Genomic DNA, 18,297 nt, shown 5'->3' on the forward strand with positions numbered 1-18,297 from the left:
GGACAAAAAGCTTGTTTATACAGCTGTGGGTTGCAAATAAATCAGCTTTGAAATATCATGCACACACCGATATTCACAGATAACATGATAGGATGCAGAAAGGGACACAAAAAGACTCCCAGCAGGCTATCCTATTAATCTGTCCTGTTCTAGTTCTAGGACTTATTAAGGCTGCCGTCCCACAGGCTCTACAGACGACTGCGGAAAACAGATTTAACACTGTCAAAAAAAAAAAAAAAACAGTCGGATCCAACCTCACCTGGTCGTGGTAAATTTCATGTAACTTCACAATGTTTGGATGGCCGTCACAGAGCTTCAGGGCTGCTATTTCCCTCTGAGTCTGCGCCTCCATCCTACCGCAAACACAAATAAAATAAAAAGTTAAGTGATTGTCTTTGTTTCTTTTAGGGATTTCTATGTGGCGTTTACGTGTTATTCTACCGAATCAATGAATGGCCCCATCAACCAGTAACCTTTAGCACTTGCATTACAATAGACAGGTCCAGATAAAAGCATACTTGTGTGTTAGAACGGGATTTTTAAAAACCCTAAGAAATCCCAAGGAAATACACAGAGTTTTGTTGTTGTACAGCAATAAAAGGCATGATTTCATGGTACAGAGGATGTTTAGAAACGAACCAAAAGCTCCACGGTGAGCAAAGCGTGCCCTTTCTTTCTGGATTGTAGGGATGAGTGTTGTTTTTAATACCTCTAGTACTAGAGTGTGAGCAGTGCAGTGTCTGCTGCTAACGCAGGAGCTGAAAGCAGGTTTTGTTGGCGTTTTACCAGCAAACAAAAAAAAGAAACATCCAATGATTGAAAAGAGCTGGATTGAATGAGGTCATATCTGGCTATCACCTCTTTTTCCAACATATTTTCCATGTAATACTGTACTAGAGTAGACGGCTTGCAATCCGAAGGTTGCGGGTTCAATTCAAGCTTCCCCTGTCACACCCCGATGTGCCCCCCGAGCAAGGCACTTGCCCCAGGTTGCCTATGGGTCTGTGTGTGTCATTGAGAGCGATTGGGTGAACGTGGCTCTAATGTGCTTTAAGTGCTCGGGTCTATATAATTCAGTGCATTTCAATGCAACTATAAATACACCAACTATACCATCCGGGTCAAAAAGCGCATGTTAAATAGAAGCTTGTACCTCTTGCTGACTATCTTGACTGCGTATTGTTGTCCCGTCTTTTTGTGGGTGCAGCGTCGACAGATGGAGAAGCTACCCTCTCCGAGAACGCTGTCCTGCAGGTCCATCTCATAATTCATGTAGAAAGGGGAGTCCTGCATAGAAGAACAGTAGACCCAAACAAGCTGCCTGGTTAAGTTATGAGAGGCATAAGGAACAATCGGCGCAACGTACGTTTTCTAAAGGGTCAGAAATACAATAAACGCAACAAGTTAATTCATCTTCAGGGAGTACTTCACAAAAGCTATTTATTTCAAGTTAGAATTAATTCTGGAGTCCTCATCCCTGTTTTCAATGGAGGTACAGATCATGGAAGGGTTTAATTTATGAAGAAGAGTGGATAAACAGAGAGGCCCTAATCTACAAGGTGGAAGCTCAAAAGGAATATTAACTTACAAAACTAAGCATACAGTAAAATGGAGAATTACGTGATGTGATTGTTCTGAGGGATAGAAAGACGTTCTCCTGTTGTCCAACAAAAAAAAAGAAACCTCACCAAATGCAGCACAATGTAAAAGTATTCACACCTCTTTATATTTTTTTCACATTACAAATATTTCTATGTATTTTGTAGGGACTTTCTATTATAGACCAACACAAAGTTGGGTATATGGATGAAAAAGCTTACATGCCTTTCAAGATTTTCTACAACAAAAAATCATGAAAGTGCAGTGCTTTCACCCCCTTTACTCTGGTAGCCCTAAATAAAATCCAGACTTCAGATGTCACCTCATTAACAAATAGAAACTACTTCAAACACAGCAGATAGGTCGAATAGAAATTAAGGAGAGGTTTAAAGCAGGGTTAAGTTATTATACATCACCCTAAGCTTTATATGCCTACATACATAACGCTGTGTATTAAGCGTTTGCACTGCACTGCACGCCACCCTGAGCACATTACCCCCACCATGAAACATGGTGATGGCAGCATCATGCTGTGGGGATACTTTCCCTGCAGGGAGAGAGAGAAAAACCTATTAAGAAACTGCCAAAGACTTGAGACTGGGTTGGAGGTTCATGTTTCAACAGGACAAAACCCCTATGGATTTAATTTAGGTAATTCTATGTGCTAGAATGGCTTAGTCAAAGTTCATACCTAAATCCAACTGAGAACCTGCAGGATGACCTAAAATGTCACTTTCACAGATGCTCTTTCTCCAATCAAATAGAGCTTGAGCTATTTTACAAAGAAGATTTCTGAAAAATATAAAAAAAAATAGTCCCTACAATGCCAAACCTGGTAGAGAAATACCCCCAAAAGACTAGCAGAAATTACTGAAGGCCTTTTTCAGAAGAAGAGAAAACTGTTCTGGCTTGCTTCCAGTTTACAAACAAAAGGCTAGAAACCTATAAAGCAGAGAAGCTTTATTGGGGTTCTATAAAACCCATACAACAAAGCGGGAGGAAATATGTAGGCTTAAACAAGCTTAAACACATGCCTAAATGTTGGTGAGCCTTAACAAACAAGACTCAAAGTATAGATCTTAAATCCTTGTGTTCCTACTTTCTCCAAAAGCGATATATTGCAAAGGTGCACAAGTGCATTCATAGAAGAGAAACACATTGCTGAATAAACAGGCTAAGGCCTGAACACAGAATCTAAAGTGCAGAGAGTGAAACAAGCAAAGTTTAAAAAAAAAAAAAAAAAAAAGTTAAAGTGGAACACAGAAATAGAGAAAAATCTCATCTGTCTGTGACAGCAGCCATTAGTTTAAGTGTGTTTTTGCTGGGGGATCCAAGTCTGTTCATCTTACCTTCATCATGGCGCTGCGGGCCACGGCGGCGGAGCCGGGCCTCTCAGAGCCCCCACACAGCTGGATGGGGTCGTCCATCACCACATTCCTCTTGAACAGGATGGAGGGGGCCATGAAAGAATACCCCTGCAAGCAGTAACAGAAGAGCTCTGTGTTTACATTTTCCCAAGCCGTTCAAAGAGGAATAAACTGTATGGAGAGAGGAGGAGAAACGCTCTTTACCACTTTTCTAGAAGAAAAGTGCTGGATTTTAACTCGTCAAATCAGTCTGTCAGCTCCACAATGAGGCCGTTTTGGCTCGTCTCTGAGTGACAGCAGCTGTCCAGCTGTTTCTATTGTTAAACCTGTCATTGTGTTGCGTGACTGCTTAATTCCAGCAGTGGGAAGCCCACGGCTTTGAGCTGGCGTTAATCTCCCTCCCTTTTCCTACCCCACCAACACACACACAGCTGTGTGGCGTGCAGTGACAGCAATGGATGGACGGAAGGATGGATGCTGAATGAATGAGATGCCCTAAATTGCCGGGCTTGAATATTTGATTGCTCTGCCGTGAAATTACATCTTGGCACTCTTAATGCAATTTTAATTTTGTTTTGTGAGGCACCACGGGGGAGCAAGTGCACAGTTTAAACTGGGATTGCTGTCGTTATCTCAGAGATTGCTAGGCTTGCAAATTATAAAGACCGCAAAATTTCGGAGTGTGTGAACGGCAGCTGAGAAGGGGAAAAAGCCAAGATGAAGTTGGCAATCAAAGACTGAAGGCGTAACTGAGATAGACGTGGTGATGCTCTCAAAGTGTAACCTTTTATTTCATGAGAGAAGCCCGTTAATGGATCTATTGATCTACCAAGCTCAAGGATCCAGAAGGCAATCAGAGCTGAAATTTCATGCAATACATCAGACAGCTATCAGCTGGCGTGGAGTTGTGGGCCATATTATGGTTCAAAGCTACATCAAAAATAGTCATTCACATCTGTTACTTCAATGAGAGCTGCATATGGCAGCAATTACTTCAATAAAAGACTCTTTAGTCAATTTGAATACCAATGCACACAGACAGACTCATGTTGACTTACAGCAACCTTTTGAGGACATTCAGAACTTGAATTGATTCTTTCAATTGCAGTGAAGTATGTCAAATATAGTCACAGACAAAAAAAAAAAGTGGGTATATTATAATGCAATTTTTTTCTTGTCCTCCGTGTCAACATTTTACAATGCCTGCAGCTACAGCCCAGACAAACGGGGGCACAGAGCATGCAGAATTAAATGGGATCCCGCGCGGCAACTCAAAGGAATATCTATTTAAGGAAACAGCAGAAACAAGAGTCCTAAAACACGCAGCCTGGCTTGTTTACATCCCATCCTGTTCACCCACCTGGAAAATGCGGTCACAGTTCTGAGGCAGAGCTGCCGGGGAGTAAGTGGGGTCCATTTCTGTGAACTCTTCTGCAAAATTACTGACGTCGAGCTCATCTCGGATGACGGGCTTGAACGGTGCGGGTACCTTCTTTGCCGCCAGATCCTCCCAGTTAATTTTCTACAATGAATAGTAAAAAAAGGAACGACATATTTAGTCTTTGCCACCATTATCATAATAATAATACCTTGCAAACGCATCTACAACCCTTCAACTTCACATTTAGTCATGTTACAACCACAAACTTTAATGTATTTTGGGAGGATCTTTTGACAGACCAGCACAAAGTAGTACAGGATTATGAAGAAGAAAGGTAAACAAAACTTTTTTTTTTTAAATGAAAATCAGTAAAGTTTGGTATGCATTTGTACTGAACATCCCTAATCCAATGCTTTGAATGCTTGAACCACTTTTCATTGCAGTTACAGCTTTATGTCTACACCAGTTTTGCCCAGACACGTCAAGCTCAGTCAAACTGGAGGAAGAGCATCTGTAAACTACAATGTTCTAGTCTTGCTACTAATTCTCATTTGGATTTACTTCTGGCCCTTTTCCCAGGCCGTTATAAGAAAGCAATGGGCTTCCATCTACATCATTCTGTTGTAGCTAGGGCTGTATGTTTGGGGTTGTTGTCCAGCAAGAGGGTGAACCTCCCTCCCAGTCACAAATCTTTTCATCCCCTTACAGGCTTTCCTCCTGGATTGCTCTGAGTTTAGCCCCGTTTGTCTTCCCATCAACTCTGACCAGTTCAAGACCCACCACCGCCACGTTGTGCAGTGCTACTTTCTGTCTCACATATTGCCATGTACGGTGGTTAAAAAGTTACATTTTGGTCTCAACTGACTAAGACATCTTCTTACACATAGCATTCTTCTTCCTACTCCTTTATGGAGTAGGAAGAAGCCCGAGCTGTGAATCACTGCAGCTCCTCCAGACTTGCAATGGACCTCTTGCATGATTCTCTGCTCTCCTCGCCAGGCTCGTTAGTTTAGGTTTGTCGAGGTAGGCTCGCAGTGGTGCCATACTGTTCCATTTGATCATTCTCTCCAATATTGTTTTATGACCAAACTCTGTTTTAAACCTCTGGACAACTATATTCACGACCTGCCTGCAGGGCTCCTTGGTCTTCAAGATGGTCAATATTGTTCTGTAACAAACCTCGAAGGCTTTCAACTGTATTTATACTGAGAATAAATTACACACAGGTCGCTTCATTTATTAATTATGTGACTTCTGAAGCCATTTTCCTTTTTTATGGATATCATAAGTAAAGGGAGTAAAGGAGTTGAACACAAATGCATGACACACTTCATGTGACCATGTGATCCTTTTCCTACCTCTTCACCATTATCACAATTGTAGATCTGACAAATGCAATCTCCCCAAAACAAAAAGGCTTGTGATTAAAATGTGACAAAATGTGAAAAAGTTCAGTTGTATAAAGTCAAAGTAATTTAAACCGGTATTCAAAGCATGTCTTCTCTTTGGCTTTTGATGCCAGTAGAAAGTTGTTAATTGTATGTCTTTCCTGTCTATGTTGTATTTTATCGTTGCTATTTTCACATGGATTTTATTTCAACTTTGAATCATTTAATATTTTATTCTAATGTTTTATTCATTTATTTTAATCCTTATTTTTGTTCAGGACTTTGGTCACTGCCTGCCTGTTTTTAAATTGCTTTATAAATAAAGTTGGCTTGGCTCAGGACAGGCAGCATTGTCTACCTGATAAAACGGGTGTTTCTTCACATTCTCTGCTCCGTTAGGACCGGACCCTAATCTCTTCTTTGGATCCTTGACAAGCAGTCGTTGGATTAGGTCCTTGGCCAGCGGTCCCATGTCTTTGGGGAAAGGAGGGTCCCTTTTGCAAATCCTCCTGTAATGTGAAAGATAAGATACAGTCAGAAACGCAAAGTGTGGATGGCAAATCTGATGCTCCACAAGATGAATCCATACTTGGCAATATCTGAGTGGGAATTTTCATCTCCATCAACAGTGAAGGGCGATCCACCAGTCAGGAGCTCGTACATCAATACACCAAGGCTCCACCAGTCCACTGCCTGGAATGCATGACAGGCCAAAGCCAAGGTTTTGGTTATAAAGGAAATTCATTGAAATAAGACATGGTTCATTTTAATGCATTAAAACCTCAATTTACTTTGTCATGTCCAGAATCCCCTCCTTCAACTATTTCTGGAGCCATGTACTCAATAGTGCCACAGACAGAGAACGCCCTCTCAACCTATAAAAACAACAACAGAAACAGGCCAATCCATCAAAAGAAGCATTTTTAAAAGGCAAGCAGTCATTCTCAAACATCTTAAAAAATCAAAGTCAGTATAGTAGTTTAAACATCTTATTTTACCCCCACCGCCTTCAAAAAATTCAACGTGACACTTCACACAGATGTTTTTGATGTGTTGTCTGTGTAGAGCCTCAGCCAGGCGGGCGTCTTTAGCTCTTCTTTAAGACCTGAAGAGGCTTTTTGACAGATTTGAATGACAAGTGCCTAGCAACATCCCCATCAAGAGTGTCATCAGGCATCTCATGAAATGTCGCTAAATTCTGATGGTGCACACGAGTAGATTAATTTAGCATCATCTTTAGGCAACAAAGGTGTCCAGCTGAAATGAGTGAAAAAAGTTCAAACACAACAATCCCTAATGTCACTAATGGAGAATTTCAAATAAATGTGTTCAAGTAAAACCATAACTGCTTAATAAAAAAACAATTCATGCATAAGAACCAATTCATAAGAACCAATTCATGCTTAATTACACTAGAAAATAGCAGGGGGGAAAAATCTATCTTTAATTTCAGTACATTTAGTTACTAATGCATATACCACCTATTGGAATTTGTTAAATTTTTATTTTAGGCTTATTTTGGTGAAGCATTTGGCTATTGAACAGCTTGTAACAAATCTTATGAAAGCTAGTGTCTTTTAAAACCTACACAAACAAAAAATAAAACATTTATATCAACAAGAAATATTTGTTTTTTTTCTATAAATGCCTTAAATAGCTTCAGACTCAAAACTAACAAACATTTAATCACTTTCAGTGTTTTAATCCTTTAATTGCATATATGCAATATTTACATTGTTATAAAAAAAGGAGTGGAAGGATGAGACTTTCAAGATGATAAGACTGACAGCAGTGGGCAAAGCTAACCAAAAAGTTAGCTTCGTGAACTCATATTGCGTAAATGACAATATTAGCCTTGCTACCGTTAAACAGATGATAAATAAGGTGATTTGAGGAAGCTAACGGCAGCTCTTGCAGGAGAAACAAGAAAAGTTGCTGATGAGAAGCAGACATGGCAACACAGCTGGAAGCCTGGAACACAGTGCTGAGCATTTCTGGAAGTCCCTTTCCCCCTCTGTCATCACTTTTTGACAAGTGTGCAATAAATCATAGATTTTGGGGTTACTTATTGTTGTAACATCAATTATATCAATATTATTATTATATTATATTTAATGTGCACAATTCTCAATTAAAAAGCATAAAAAAAATTGGTTTCATCATTGTTGTGTAAAAATGTGTTTTCCCATGCTTGTTAAATGTCCCTCGTGGATTGCCATAGTGTAGGCACTGGGGAGTCAGTGGTGGCCGTGTTGTATTCAGAAGTCTTAATAAGAGTCCAGCTGAGCCATGCAGTGACCCAACTGATTAAAGGGTTGGAATCACACAGCAGTGCATTGTTTACAGGAAGAAAACAAAACGTGTTTTTTGAGCAATGGGAGCCGACCGCATCATAACAAGAAGAAGAACGGTAAGAAGAAAACAGCACAGCTATCAACAATGTTTTTTTGTGGAGCTGTGACACCCACTGCTTAGAAAAGTCTGTGTGGATGTGTACTCAAAGCCAGGACAGTGACGTAAACGGCAGATGAATATCTTGTGTGATCATAGTTATCGAACTTACAGTTATGAAAACCCAATAAAGTGGACGCTATCTTAGCATGAATGATAATGTGATAATTGAAAAGTTAGCTCCGCAAATATCTGTTTGCAGTTTAGCACGATTGTGGTCTTAGGTAGGTCAAAGATTAGCAACAAAACTTTTTCGGTAAATTTGAGGAGGGCACATAGGTTAAGAAAAAAGTAATATTTCTGGTAGTGATAAATATAACTGAAGCATTTATTTGCATGTCTCATCAGAGACAGGTGTCGGTTTCTTTGAAGCGCTCTTCAAAATGGGAATGACCAGAGAATATGACATTCAAGGAAGGCAGCATGTTGTACTCAGGAAATTGCTGCAGGAAAATAGCTCCTTGCATTAACTTGCCCAAATCTACAGAAAGAGCAACAACCAAAAAGCTTAAAAGAACTGAAGCTGCAAGAAACGAGGCTGGAGGCGTAATCAAACTTATCATGACAGGAAGGAGGAAGTTAAGCTCCCTGTTAAACAACTGCAGCAGAGTGGCATTTTAAGATCACCAAGTCTCCATAACACGCGTTAAATGAAGTGCATAACAGGAGTGCATCAATTAATAACCTAGCACCTCTAACACATAATGATATATATATACCAAGAAGGTCTTCAGGGCACTGGACTCTGATTCTATATAGTTTAATCAGAACGACTTAGGCTTCTGAATAAAACATGTTCACAGTGGATCTCTAGCCACTTCAACTAGAAGCTCCGGACGGCTAGATGCTTCTAGAGTTTATTGTTCATAAGAAGATAATAGAAGCAGTTTTTTTTCGCTGAGCATCAAAGTGTTTGATGATGTCTGTGGTTGTTTTCAGGGACATGCCAGTAAAACAACTTTTGCTATCCTGTGTGTAGTTTGTTAAAAGCTGCAGGGACTTTAACTGGAACAATGTGATTTGGTCAGATCAACCTGAAAGGCTTTTCTGGATAATCGTCCCAGGTGAATCTGGAAAAAATTCTAAGATAAATATGAAGAATTGACCTCTTGATCATTGCTAGGTAGGTTGAAGGACTCGTGATGACGTGGGAACCTTGTGATGGCGAATGGCATCTTGCACCTTTTGAAATAACAGGTTTTGAATCAAATCTGCTGGGCTTCACCAGAAAACTGAAAATGGGTCGCAGATTAATGATCAAAAGCATATGGCCACATCCAAACAGATATGGTTTACCAAACACAAACTCATCCTTCCTCCATGGCCATCACAGTCCCCAGATCTATACTCTGTAGATACCCTGTGTGTGTGTGTTCCAGCCCTCTGAAGTGTTACAGGTGCCGTCTTGTTGGCACAAAAGAGGGTTCTACTAAAATCATCATAAGGAGGCCAAAATGTGTGGAAGGTATGGAGGGTGAGGCATTATTTACTAAAAGACAACAGGAACGGAATCCGATACTCAGTTTCTGCTATGAATACGTGGAGATGAACCATACCTGATCAAACTCTTTACTTAGGCCAAAATCTGTAAGAACTATATGACCATTTGAATCCAGCAGAATATTCTCCAGTTTTAGGTCCCGATAGACAATTCCAAGCTGCAACAAGGAAATAAAGCACAGGTTTAACAGATGACATGGACACACCACAGCATGATGATTCTCTTTCAACTAAAACTACAAGATACCTTATGTAGATGTTCTAGTGCCAAGACGATTTCCCCGCTGTACAGTGCTACTTCTTGCTCCTTGAAGCGCACCCTCTGCACCAAGTGCGTGAAAAGCTCCCCCCCGTTTACATAATCTACAATAAAAGACAACATGTGTCATTTTCTTGAAACTAAAACAGGACTTTACAGGCAGTCTTCTCTGACGCGTCCTAACCAAGAATCAGGTGCAGCTTGGTGTCGGTCTGGAAGGCATAGTGAAGCGTGATGAGGAACGGGGACTGGCGGATGTGCTCCAGCACTTGCCGCTCCGTCCGGGTGTGTTCGGCCGTCTTTGCTTTCTGTACGATGGTCGCCTTCTTCAACACCTTCATGGCGTACAGCTTCCCGGCATCGTGGCCACTCACCTTCCTCACCAAGAACACCTTCCCATACGCTGATGGGTAAAGCAAACACAGAGGGCAACGTTCAGGGTACAGCCTGGGAAGGAACCGATTAGTGCGACATGCCTATTCTTATGAAAACATACAAGCTGCAGGATTGATGCGTTAAATATTTTCTGCTTGTGTTTTATGTTCTGCAGGGAGACGCCCTTCTCACACACGGCGTTCAAGGCGGGACTGCTGAGCCTTCTTTTCACCTTGTTTAACAGAGCAAAATCAACATCTATGTAAAAGGGAGGCACCGCGATGGCTTAACATGCGGCCATAAAAGTAGATACTATTGTTTTCTTTGACTCTGTATCAAGGAAATGTTTAAGTCAATCAATCAAAGAGCTCTACACGGCCGTCATTTTTTCAGCGTGCAGAAAACACGTCCGTATAAGAGGGAAGTCTCCGCCGCTGTGTTTGAGACGATCTCAGCGAGAGAAGGACGTCGAGGCAGAGCTACTCACCTCCTGTGCCCAGAACCTTCAATAGCTCGAAGTTTTCGATTCCCACCCTCTCGATGTGCCCGGTCAGGTTGGCTGCAGTGAAAAGATAAATAAATAAAAATGTAAAATAGCTTTTTTACTAGTATTTCTTGTAGAATTGCAGTTCTTCATGTAAAAATTACTGATGTTTCCAGACTCAACTTTCAAGAGTTCTCAGGTGTCAAAATCTGAAATGTTAAAACTGACTTTGAGTTTACGGTTGACGTTGCTAGTCAGCAGGAACGAAGAAAGAAAGGCGGGACACAAAGGTGGAAGGACAGAATTAGGTAAAGGAAAGACAAAAGGGGGAAAAGTAAAAGAGAACAAAAGGGAGGACATAAGGAGGAAAGAAGAAGGGAAGACTGGAGGGGGGAGGAAATGAATACGTATATACGTTCACAATGAAATCTAGACGGTAGGAGAAAGACAGGAGGAAGGACACACAAGTGAAAGAACACAAGAAAATTTAGAAGGAAAGAACGACACAATGAATGGAGGTTGGACAGAAGGGAGGACGGAAGGATGCAAGAGAGGAAAGAGGAAAGGACATAAGAAAGAAAGGACAAAACAAAGACTACAATGAAGGACTGAAAAAAAAGGGTGTTACGACACATAGAAGGAAGGAAAGACATAAGAAAGAAGGGAAAAGGAAATGTGAATGCGAATTTTTCTTTTTCCAGTTATCAAGACCTGGAAAAACTGAAATCAAGTACAATTTCCAGACCTTCCTGGAATCCTGAGTCAAATCCTCCAGGGATTAAAATTACATTAATGGGAATTTTCTTTTCAGAATCTATAGAAAACATCACACAAATAACTTCTAAAATGCATAAAACACATACCAAAAGAAATTTCACTGATAGCACGTACATATCATAACACACACACAAACATCCTTGCTTCAAGTACTTACTGAGGACCTTGCTTTGACTTTCATTCATTGTCAAACCTTTCTATGGCCTTATCCTGACCCCCACCCTAACCATTACCAGTACATAAATAACCCTTACTTTAACCTAATTGACACCCTTCAAACCCAACTCCTAGCCCCCCATTCATATACACACAAAACACCATTAAAAAAGCAACTTTTTTGGTGAAAGAGAAACATTATTTCAACTTTTCAGGTTTTAGAAGTTAAAGATAAAAGATTAAAATGTTCTTATGCAGTTTTTTTCTGTTCAGGTCTCCTCCCAGACACCATTAACTGAAACAATGAATGAATGAAGCGGATAAGAGAAGCCATTGTAGACCTGAGTTTTTGTTATGCGATTACATAATATAAAGATCATTCCAGTTTAATAAATGCATAAAACTGGAAACTCCAGTTATTTGTAACGTGGGTGAGTACATCAAGAAGCAACATGTTCTATGATGCATTTTTTTTTTTTTTTTTAGCTTTGTAAAGCTTGGGCGCATTTCTACTAAAGAGAAAATACGGAATCAGCCCTACCTCTGTTCAGGAACCTGAAGCACATTTTTATTCTCATGGTCAACATCCATTAAATGTACAGTGATGGGTCAAAACATGCATATCATGCATATTTAGTGTTTTATTTATATTATTAAATACCTATTTAGGCTTTTAAATAACAAATTATCCATCATGTCTGGTACACCAACTGCTTCATGACTAGAAGTTATAAAAGCTGTCCAGAGGAAAGGCTGTCAATTAATCCAGAATAAATGTCTTATATATAATTTGTTACAAAACAAGAAATGCAGTGTTGTCGATATGATTATGCACAAAAGTATTCACACTTTTTCATATTTTGTGACGTTACAACAAACATCAAGATTGTAGAGCATGAGCTACAGATGTGTTTTTCAAAAAGGATTGTAAAGCTTGGTTGCTCATATAAATATGTATATTTAGCTTCTTCAAGCTAAATATACATATTTAGGCCAAGGAACACAGCAGACAGGAGGCAGGAGTACACCTGTGGTGAAGCAGGTTTACAAGACAATATTTCAAGCTTTGAAAGTCTCACGCACTGCGTTCAATGCATCAGCTGAAAATGAGAACGCAAACCTATCACTGCACGGGCATCCAGCTAAATTGACTGGAAAAACTGCAAACATCCACAACTCAGGTGAAATAATCTATTGGCAAGACAACCATGCACAAATCTGGCTTTTCTGGAGGAGTGGCAAGAAGGAAGTCATCTTTGAACGAAAACCAAAAGATGTTAAACTGGCGCTTTGTAGGAAGCCATGGACAGGACACAGCAAACATGTGGAAGGAGGTGCTCTAGTCCTATGTTGAACTGTCTGGCCTACATCTAAAATAGTTTACATTGCGGTAAACACTTGACATCACGCAACATTCCCATGGTAAAACATTATGGCAGCATCATGCTGTGTGGTTTCCTTTCTTCGTTGCAGACGGGAAAGCTGATTAGAGTTGATGGTAGAGAAGAACGATTTTGGAAAATAATCTAATTGTGACTATTTTATCTTAATATTGCAATTGCGATTTATTTGCGATCAATTATTATTTTTTTCAGTTTAATTTATCATGTCTTTTTAAACATATACAAACAACAAATCAATCTGTTTCATCGCTGTGCAGATTAAGCTTAGGTGCTAAAAGAGCCACTGCTTCTCAACTCTGAGCAGAAATAATTGCGTTTTGCCTATGATATATTTCAACCAAAATTGCGATTTGATTTTGACTTTTCTCTGCATTAACCACAAACAACAAAAATGGCCTCTAGATAAAGATTTTTGTAAACAAGGTAGGTTTAAAACAAGAACTTAATGTTTTTATTAATCAGAGTGTTAATTCAAGAGAACATCTTTTAATTGATTTGGACATCAAACCTTGTTGAACATAAAGTGCAACCAACAATCAAGTCTATGTATTAAACTGATTGACCAGTACTTAATGCTAAGGTGAGATTCCTGAAAGTTTCTGGTAAAACAGTATGATTATATAAACTCTAAAACAAATAATAAAATTAGATTATCTCAACATTTTACCGACACCTAAAGGACGTGTCTGATTCACTAATTGTTACATAGCCAAAAATTGCAGACCTCTGCGATTTGGAAATTGCGTTTTTTAAAATAGACTATATTGCAAATCCGATTAATTGTGCAGCCCTAGTTGATGGGAAGGTCAATAGCGGAAAAAGGGCAAAATTTGGCCTTAAACATAGAGTCAGAGCTAGAATGGAATAGTTTACATCAAAGCATGTTTGTGTATTATACTGGGAAGGTCAAAGTCTAGACCAAATTTAATTAGGAATGAGTGGCAAAAGAATCGAAAACTAATGTTCATGGACAATAATTTAAGAAAACAGAGAACACGAGCAGAAAACACCTCAACCTCCTTAATGTAGATCTTAAAAAGTCTGTTTAAACTGTGTATGAAAAATTCTAAAGCAAAAGACAATCCTACTTGCAAATGCAGGCAAACATGCTGGATTAGCTAGCAAAATGTCATTAAGGCAAGTTTATTTGGATAGCATACTTAAGCAACAAGACAATTCAAAGTACTTTTCACGATGAAGACATAGGTATATTGCATTGGCATAAGAAAGGAAAGTACAGAGAAGTTGGACTACAGAATGAAATCAATATTTAAGTTAATAGTTTACCAGTTTAACAACAATAAAACAAATGAGACAACAGCCCCATCTGAATTCATTAAATGTGTAAGCAGCAAGGGATTCTGGGAAATCATCTAAACAACGTCTTCACTACACTGAGATGCACTGAGAATAATATTAATAAACTCCTGAAAAAGTATAAAACAATGTTTCATCTTTAATGGGGTGTCTTGATCATGTTTTCACCATATCTTCAGCTAGTCTATTTGAGGTATTGATGATGAAGCTCGTGGCAAGCTAAAACTAACACCAGCTGTTTCCAGAGTGAACATTTTAGTTTCATCCCTTATTTTGTCTGCATGTACATGACAAACTAAAACCATTTTATACGGTTGTTGTTATTATATAGTTTATAAAGTGTGGCAATTGTTTGGGTTAATTATTTTGTTGTCAGCAGCAAATATATATATATATCTGTCTCATGCTAAGGAGCTAGCGGTAGCACTAGCCCTGCTAGTTAGGAGAAAAAGAGAAACAAGAAGGAAGAGGGTGTGGGGGCACAAAACGCTCAGGTCAAAGGATCAGCTTGGGGAGTTGAGACTTGTTAAAAAGCTCCGTTTCCACAGTGATGCAATCTCAAACCTGTGTCATACCATTGTGCTTCATGGTCCTTCCGGCTGACGGTCGATGGCCCAGTTTCTATTGGCCACGGTGCGGTCAAAGTTAAACATTAGAACTCAGAGTTTAAGCTTTCTTGCAGTTTCTGAGAGTTTGATCCAGATTAGAGGAGCATTAAAAACAAATATTGCATATCCATGTTTGGTTCCATTTCTGAGGCTGCAGATTAGACTTGTACCAGACAACCTGAGTGGTCTGGAAGGTTGACACAACGAAAAGTCTTTAATGTATTTTGGTGACAAGATATTCAGTGATTTATAAACCAACTGCTCAAAATGATTACACAACCACTTTTTAATCAGAGGATAATATAAAGTCATTTAAACTTCTGTAATATTGATCCGGTTGGTTCAGTAGTGGTGGGGCGTGCACCACTCATTCTAAACCAGAACCAGACCAGTAGCTATAAAAGAAAAAAATCAAGGCGGAGGAAACGTGAAAAGGGTCCAAACAAGTGTCTGGTGTGGGATTATTTTATACTGTTTGATGATGACAAGGATGCAAAATGTACTTTATGCAGTTCTGTTTTTAAATATAAACACAGAACAAGCTCATTTAGTTACCAACTAGGTAGCACCATTCAGCCATGCTGCATGGCGGAGCAGCGTCAACTTCTCAACCAACACTTGCTGATGTGCTTGGAAGGTGAGGATATGATGACAGAAAAGCAAAGGGAGTTACGCAAAAATATCTGATAGAAAAATACATTATGCCAAAAGCACGGTTGATGAGGTCTTTCATGAGGAAGTTCTTCACATGTTATTACTATAATAATAATAATAATAATAATAATAATAATAATAATTATTATTATTATTATTATTATTTTCATCTTGTTTCTATTCAGTAACCTAATAGGTTCCTGTTTAGTTGAATTTTATAAGTATGTCTAAGTTTAATAATGTATGAAAAAAAACACAGTTTTTGTTTATTCAGTGAGTATTTAATTCAGGTGGCACAATAAACTGTTGACATACTGTATAATGATCTGCCTCTTTTTAAATGCAGCATATAGTAAAAAATATTTGCCTTTGAGTTATGGAAAGACCCTCTTGATATAAGAGAGAAAATGGCTGCTAATCATTAGTCAGTCGATACGGTCAATCAACTTCAGATTAACTCATTAATCGATAACTTGCAACCCCAGTCTGCAGTTAACTTTATGTTGCCCGCAATATTTTTTAGCATAATTGGTTTGTTGGCGGGTCAGTGTTGGTTTGGGGATGCATATCCATAAAGAGACGCACAGACCTGTACAGTATTAATGATGGCTTCATCCTGATGCTATTAGGTATCGGGGTGAAATCCTTAGACCTATTGTTAAACCCTTTGCAGGTACAGTGGGTCCTGAGTTCCTTCTGGTGCATGATGATGCACAGCCTTATGTGGCAAGAGTATGCAAGCATTTCCTGAAGGATAAAGGAGTTGATACCATTGACTGGCCTCCATGCACCCCAAAATCCAATAGAACATCTCTTGGACATCGCGTTTAAGTCCATCCGACACCACCGGGTTGCAACTCAGACTGTCCAGGAGTTCAGTTATGCCCTAGTTAGAATGTGGGAGGAGATACCCCAGGACACCATCAATCATATTAAAAGGATCATGGCCTGATGTTGTCAGGCATGCATATAAGCACATGGGGCCATACAAACTACTGAGTACCATTTTGAGTTGCTGCAGTGAACTTTCAGCAAATTTGACAAACCATCAGTTTTTCAGTTTCACTTTCTCTGTGACTTTGGACTAAGTCCTTAGTGATTGATAATTTTCATCATATTATAAAGGCGTCCTTTTGTTCCTAATACATTACCCATTCCATATAAGCATGGATATTCAGCATGAGTTTTTTTTCCACAAACGCAATCTGATGTGTTTTCAAAATGTAAGTGTATTTTAAAGTCTGTTGTCTGAGATACAGGGAGGCAGAGTAAGGACTTCAGCCCTGGGGGTTATAGCCTCTGCTTTCTGAGCCTTAGTCAGGATGCGGGCAGCAACGTTCTGGATCAGCTGCAGCTGTCTAATTGACTTTCTTTCGCAGACCTGTGAAGACACTGTTGCAGTAATCAATGCGACTAAAGATAAACACATGGATGAGTTTTTCAAGATCCTGCTGGGACATTAGTCTTTTAATCCCATCACGGAGCTTCAATGAATTCAGCAACGACCGGCAGTTGCTCCACACTTCTTCCTCAGTCACGGTCTCCCAGTACAGCTGACTGAGCATGGCACGCTTTTAGATATGCATGTCCATTGTAGTGAACACATTCCTTCTGTGTCATAATCTCAAAATAGGCGACGGAGCAATTAATACAGCTGATTTGATCTTTTACACCGACTCGCTCTCTTTCTTGTTAGACACAAAACGCACCTCGTAATGTTCAAATGCATCACAACTCGCTTGAAAGCAACAATGCTGTCCTTCAAATTTGAGGTCAGGGATTCTGGTTGCATAACCCCCTTGTCAGGCTCGCCTTGCCAGGGCCAAGTTTGATTTTAGTGGTTATTAATAGACCGACAGAGACGTCCAACCGCACGATGCTTTGCTGCGAGACAAGGGGGAACCTCTTCAAATTACAGGAGGGGAAGGCTCTTAAAAAGAAAAATCTATCTGTACAAAGCGTCTTTGGCTGGTTTTCTAAAAGATCGGCCAGAAAAAAACTTGACGTCTGATCACAAACAACTTCCCACCGCCCATTCCTCATAACAAAAATAAGATATTCTGTGTATTAATTGTGTACACCCTCGTTAAAACCACAGTTGGGTTTATATTTACGCTTCAATCTGTGCTCACGGGGGCTTAGATTTACAATCCAAAGGAAGGCATTAAAACAGGAATCACTGACAGCTCGACACGGTGCATGCTCAAGCCAGTAGTAAACTGGAGTGGGGCACAGTCATGTTGCAGCTTGAACAGAAAGACTGTCATTATAAAACAGATGCAAGTCAAGTGTGAAACTCCAGGCAGCAGTCTTCTGCACTGAATGGCAGTACGCTACACAAGCATTACTGACACATGTCAGCCCTACATGTAAATGCATCTATGACTACTATTGTTGTAAGAGGAAGGAACTTTAAGCTGCAAACGCTTTGGACTATTATAGCTCCTGTCTCACGCTGAATCTCTTATAAAAGTGTGGGGGGGGGGGGGTTTCCCCTTGGCTGTAAGCTGGTCCCTGGCAACAGGCTATGTCAAGGTTTAAAAAGCTGGTTTCAAAACGACTAAAATCTACTTTGTTA

General features: G+C 39.7%; 1 protein-coding gene across 1 annotated transcript in view; it reads right to left on the reverse strand.

Annotated features, from left to right (window-relative positions):
• The window catches only part of rps6ka5 (ribosomal protein S6 kinase, polypeptide 5), a 36,264-nt gene that overhangs the window by 16,005 nt on the left and 1,962 nt on the right, over positions 1 to 18,297 (reverse strand). The window contains exons 2-12 of the mRNA XM_036150500.1: positions 10,808 to 10,879; positions 10,130 to 10,348; positions 9,934 to 10,049; positions 9,743 to 9,844; positions 6,527 to 6,610; positions 6,325 to 6,428; positions 6,094 to 6,244; positions 4,327 to 4,488; positions 2,949 to 3,074; positions 1,154 to 1,287; positions 260 to 353 (exon numbers count right to left, since the gene is read on the reverse strand). Of these exons, the coding sequence (XP_036006393.1) occupies positions 260 to 353; positions 1,154 to 1,287; positions 2,949 to 3,074; positions 4,327 to 4,488; positions 6,094 to 6,244; positions 6,325 to 6,428; positions 6,527 to 6,610; positions 9,743 to 9,844; positions 9,934 to 10,049; positions 10,130 to 10,348; positions 10,808 to 10,879 (1,364 nt within the window). The remainder of the gene's footprint in view (positions 1 to 259; positions 354 to 1,153; positions 1,288 to 2,948; positions 3,075 to 4,326; positions 4,489 to 6,093; positions 6,245 to 6,324; positions 6,429 to 6,526; positions 6,611 to 9,742; positions 9,845 to 9,933; positions 10,050 to 10,129; positions 10,349 to 10,807; positions 10,880 to 18,297) is intronic.

This window comes from Fundulus heteroclitus, chromosome 19 (assembly GCF_011125445.2).
Source record: "Fundulus heteroclitus isolate FHET01 chromosome 19, MU-UCD_Fhet_4.1, whole genome shotgun sequence".
NCBI classification, from domain to species: domain Eukaryota; kingdom Metazoa; phylum Chordata; class Actinopteri; order Cyprinodontiformes; family Fundulidae; genus Fundulus; species Fundulus heteroclitus.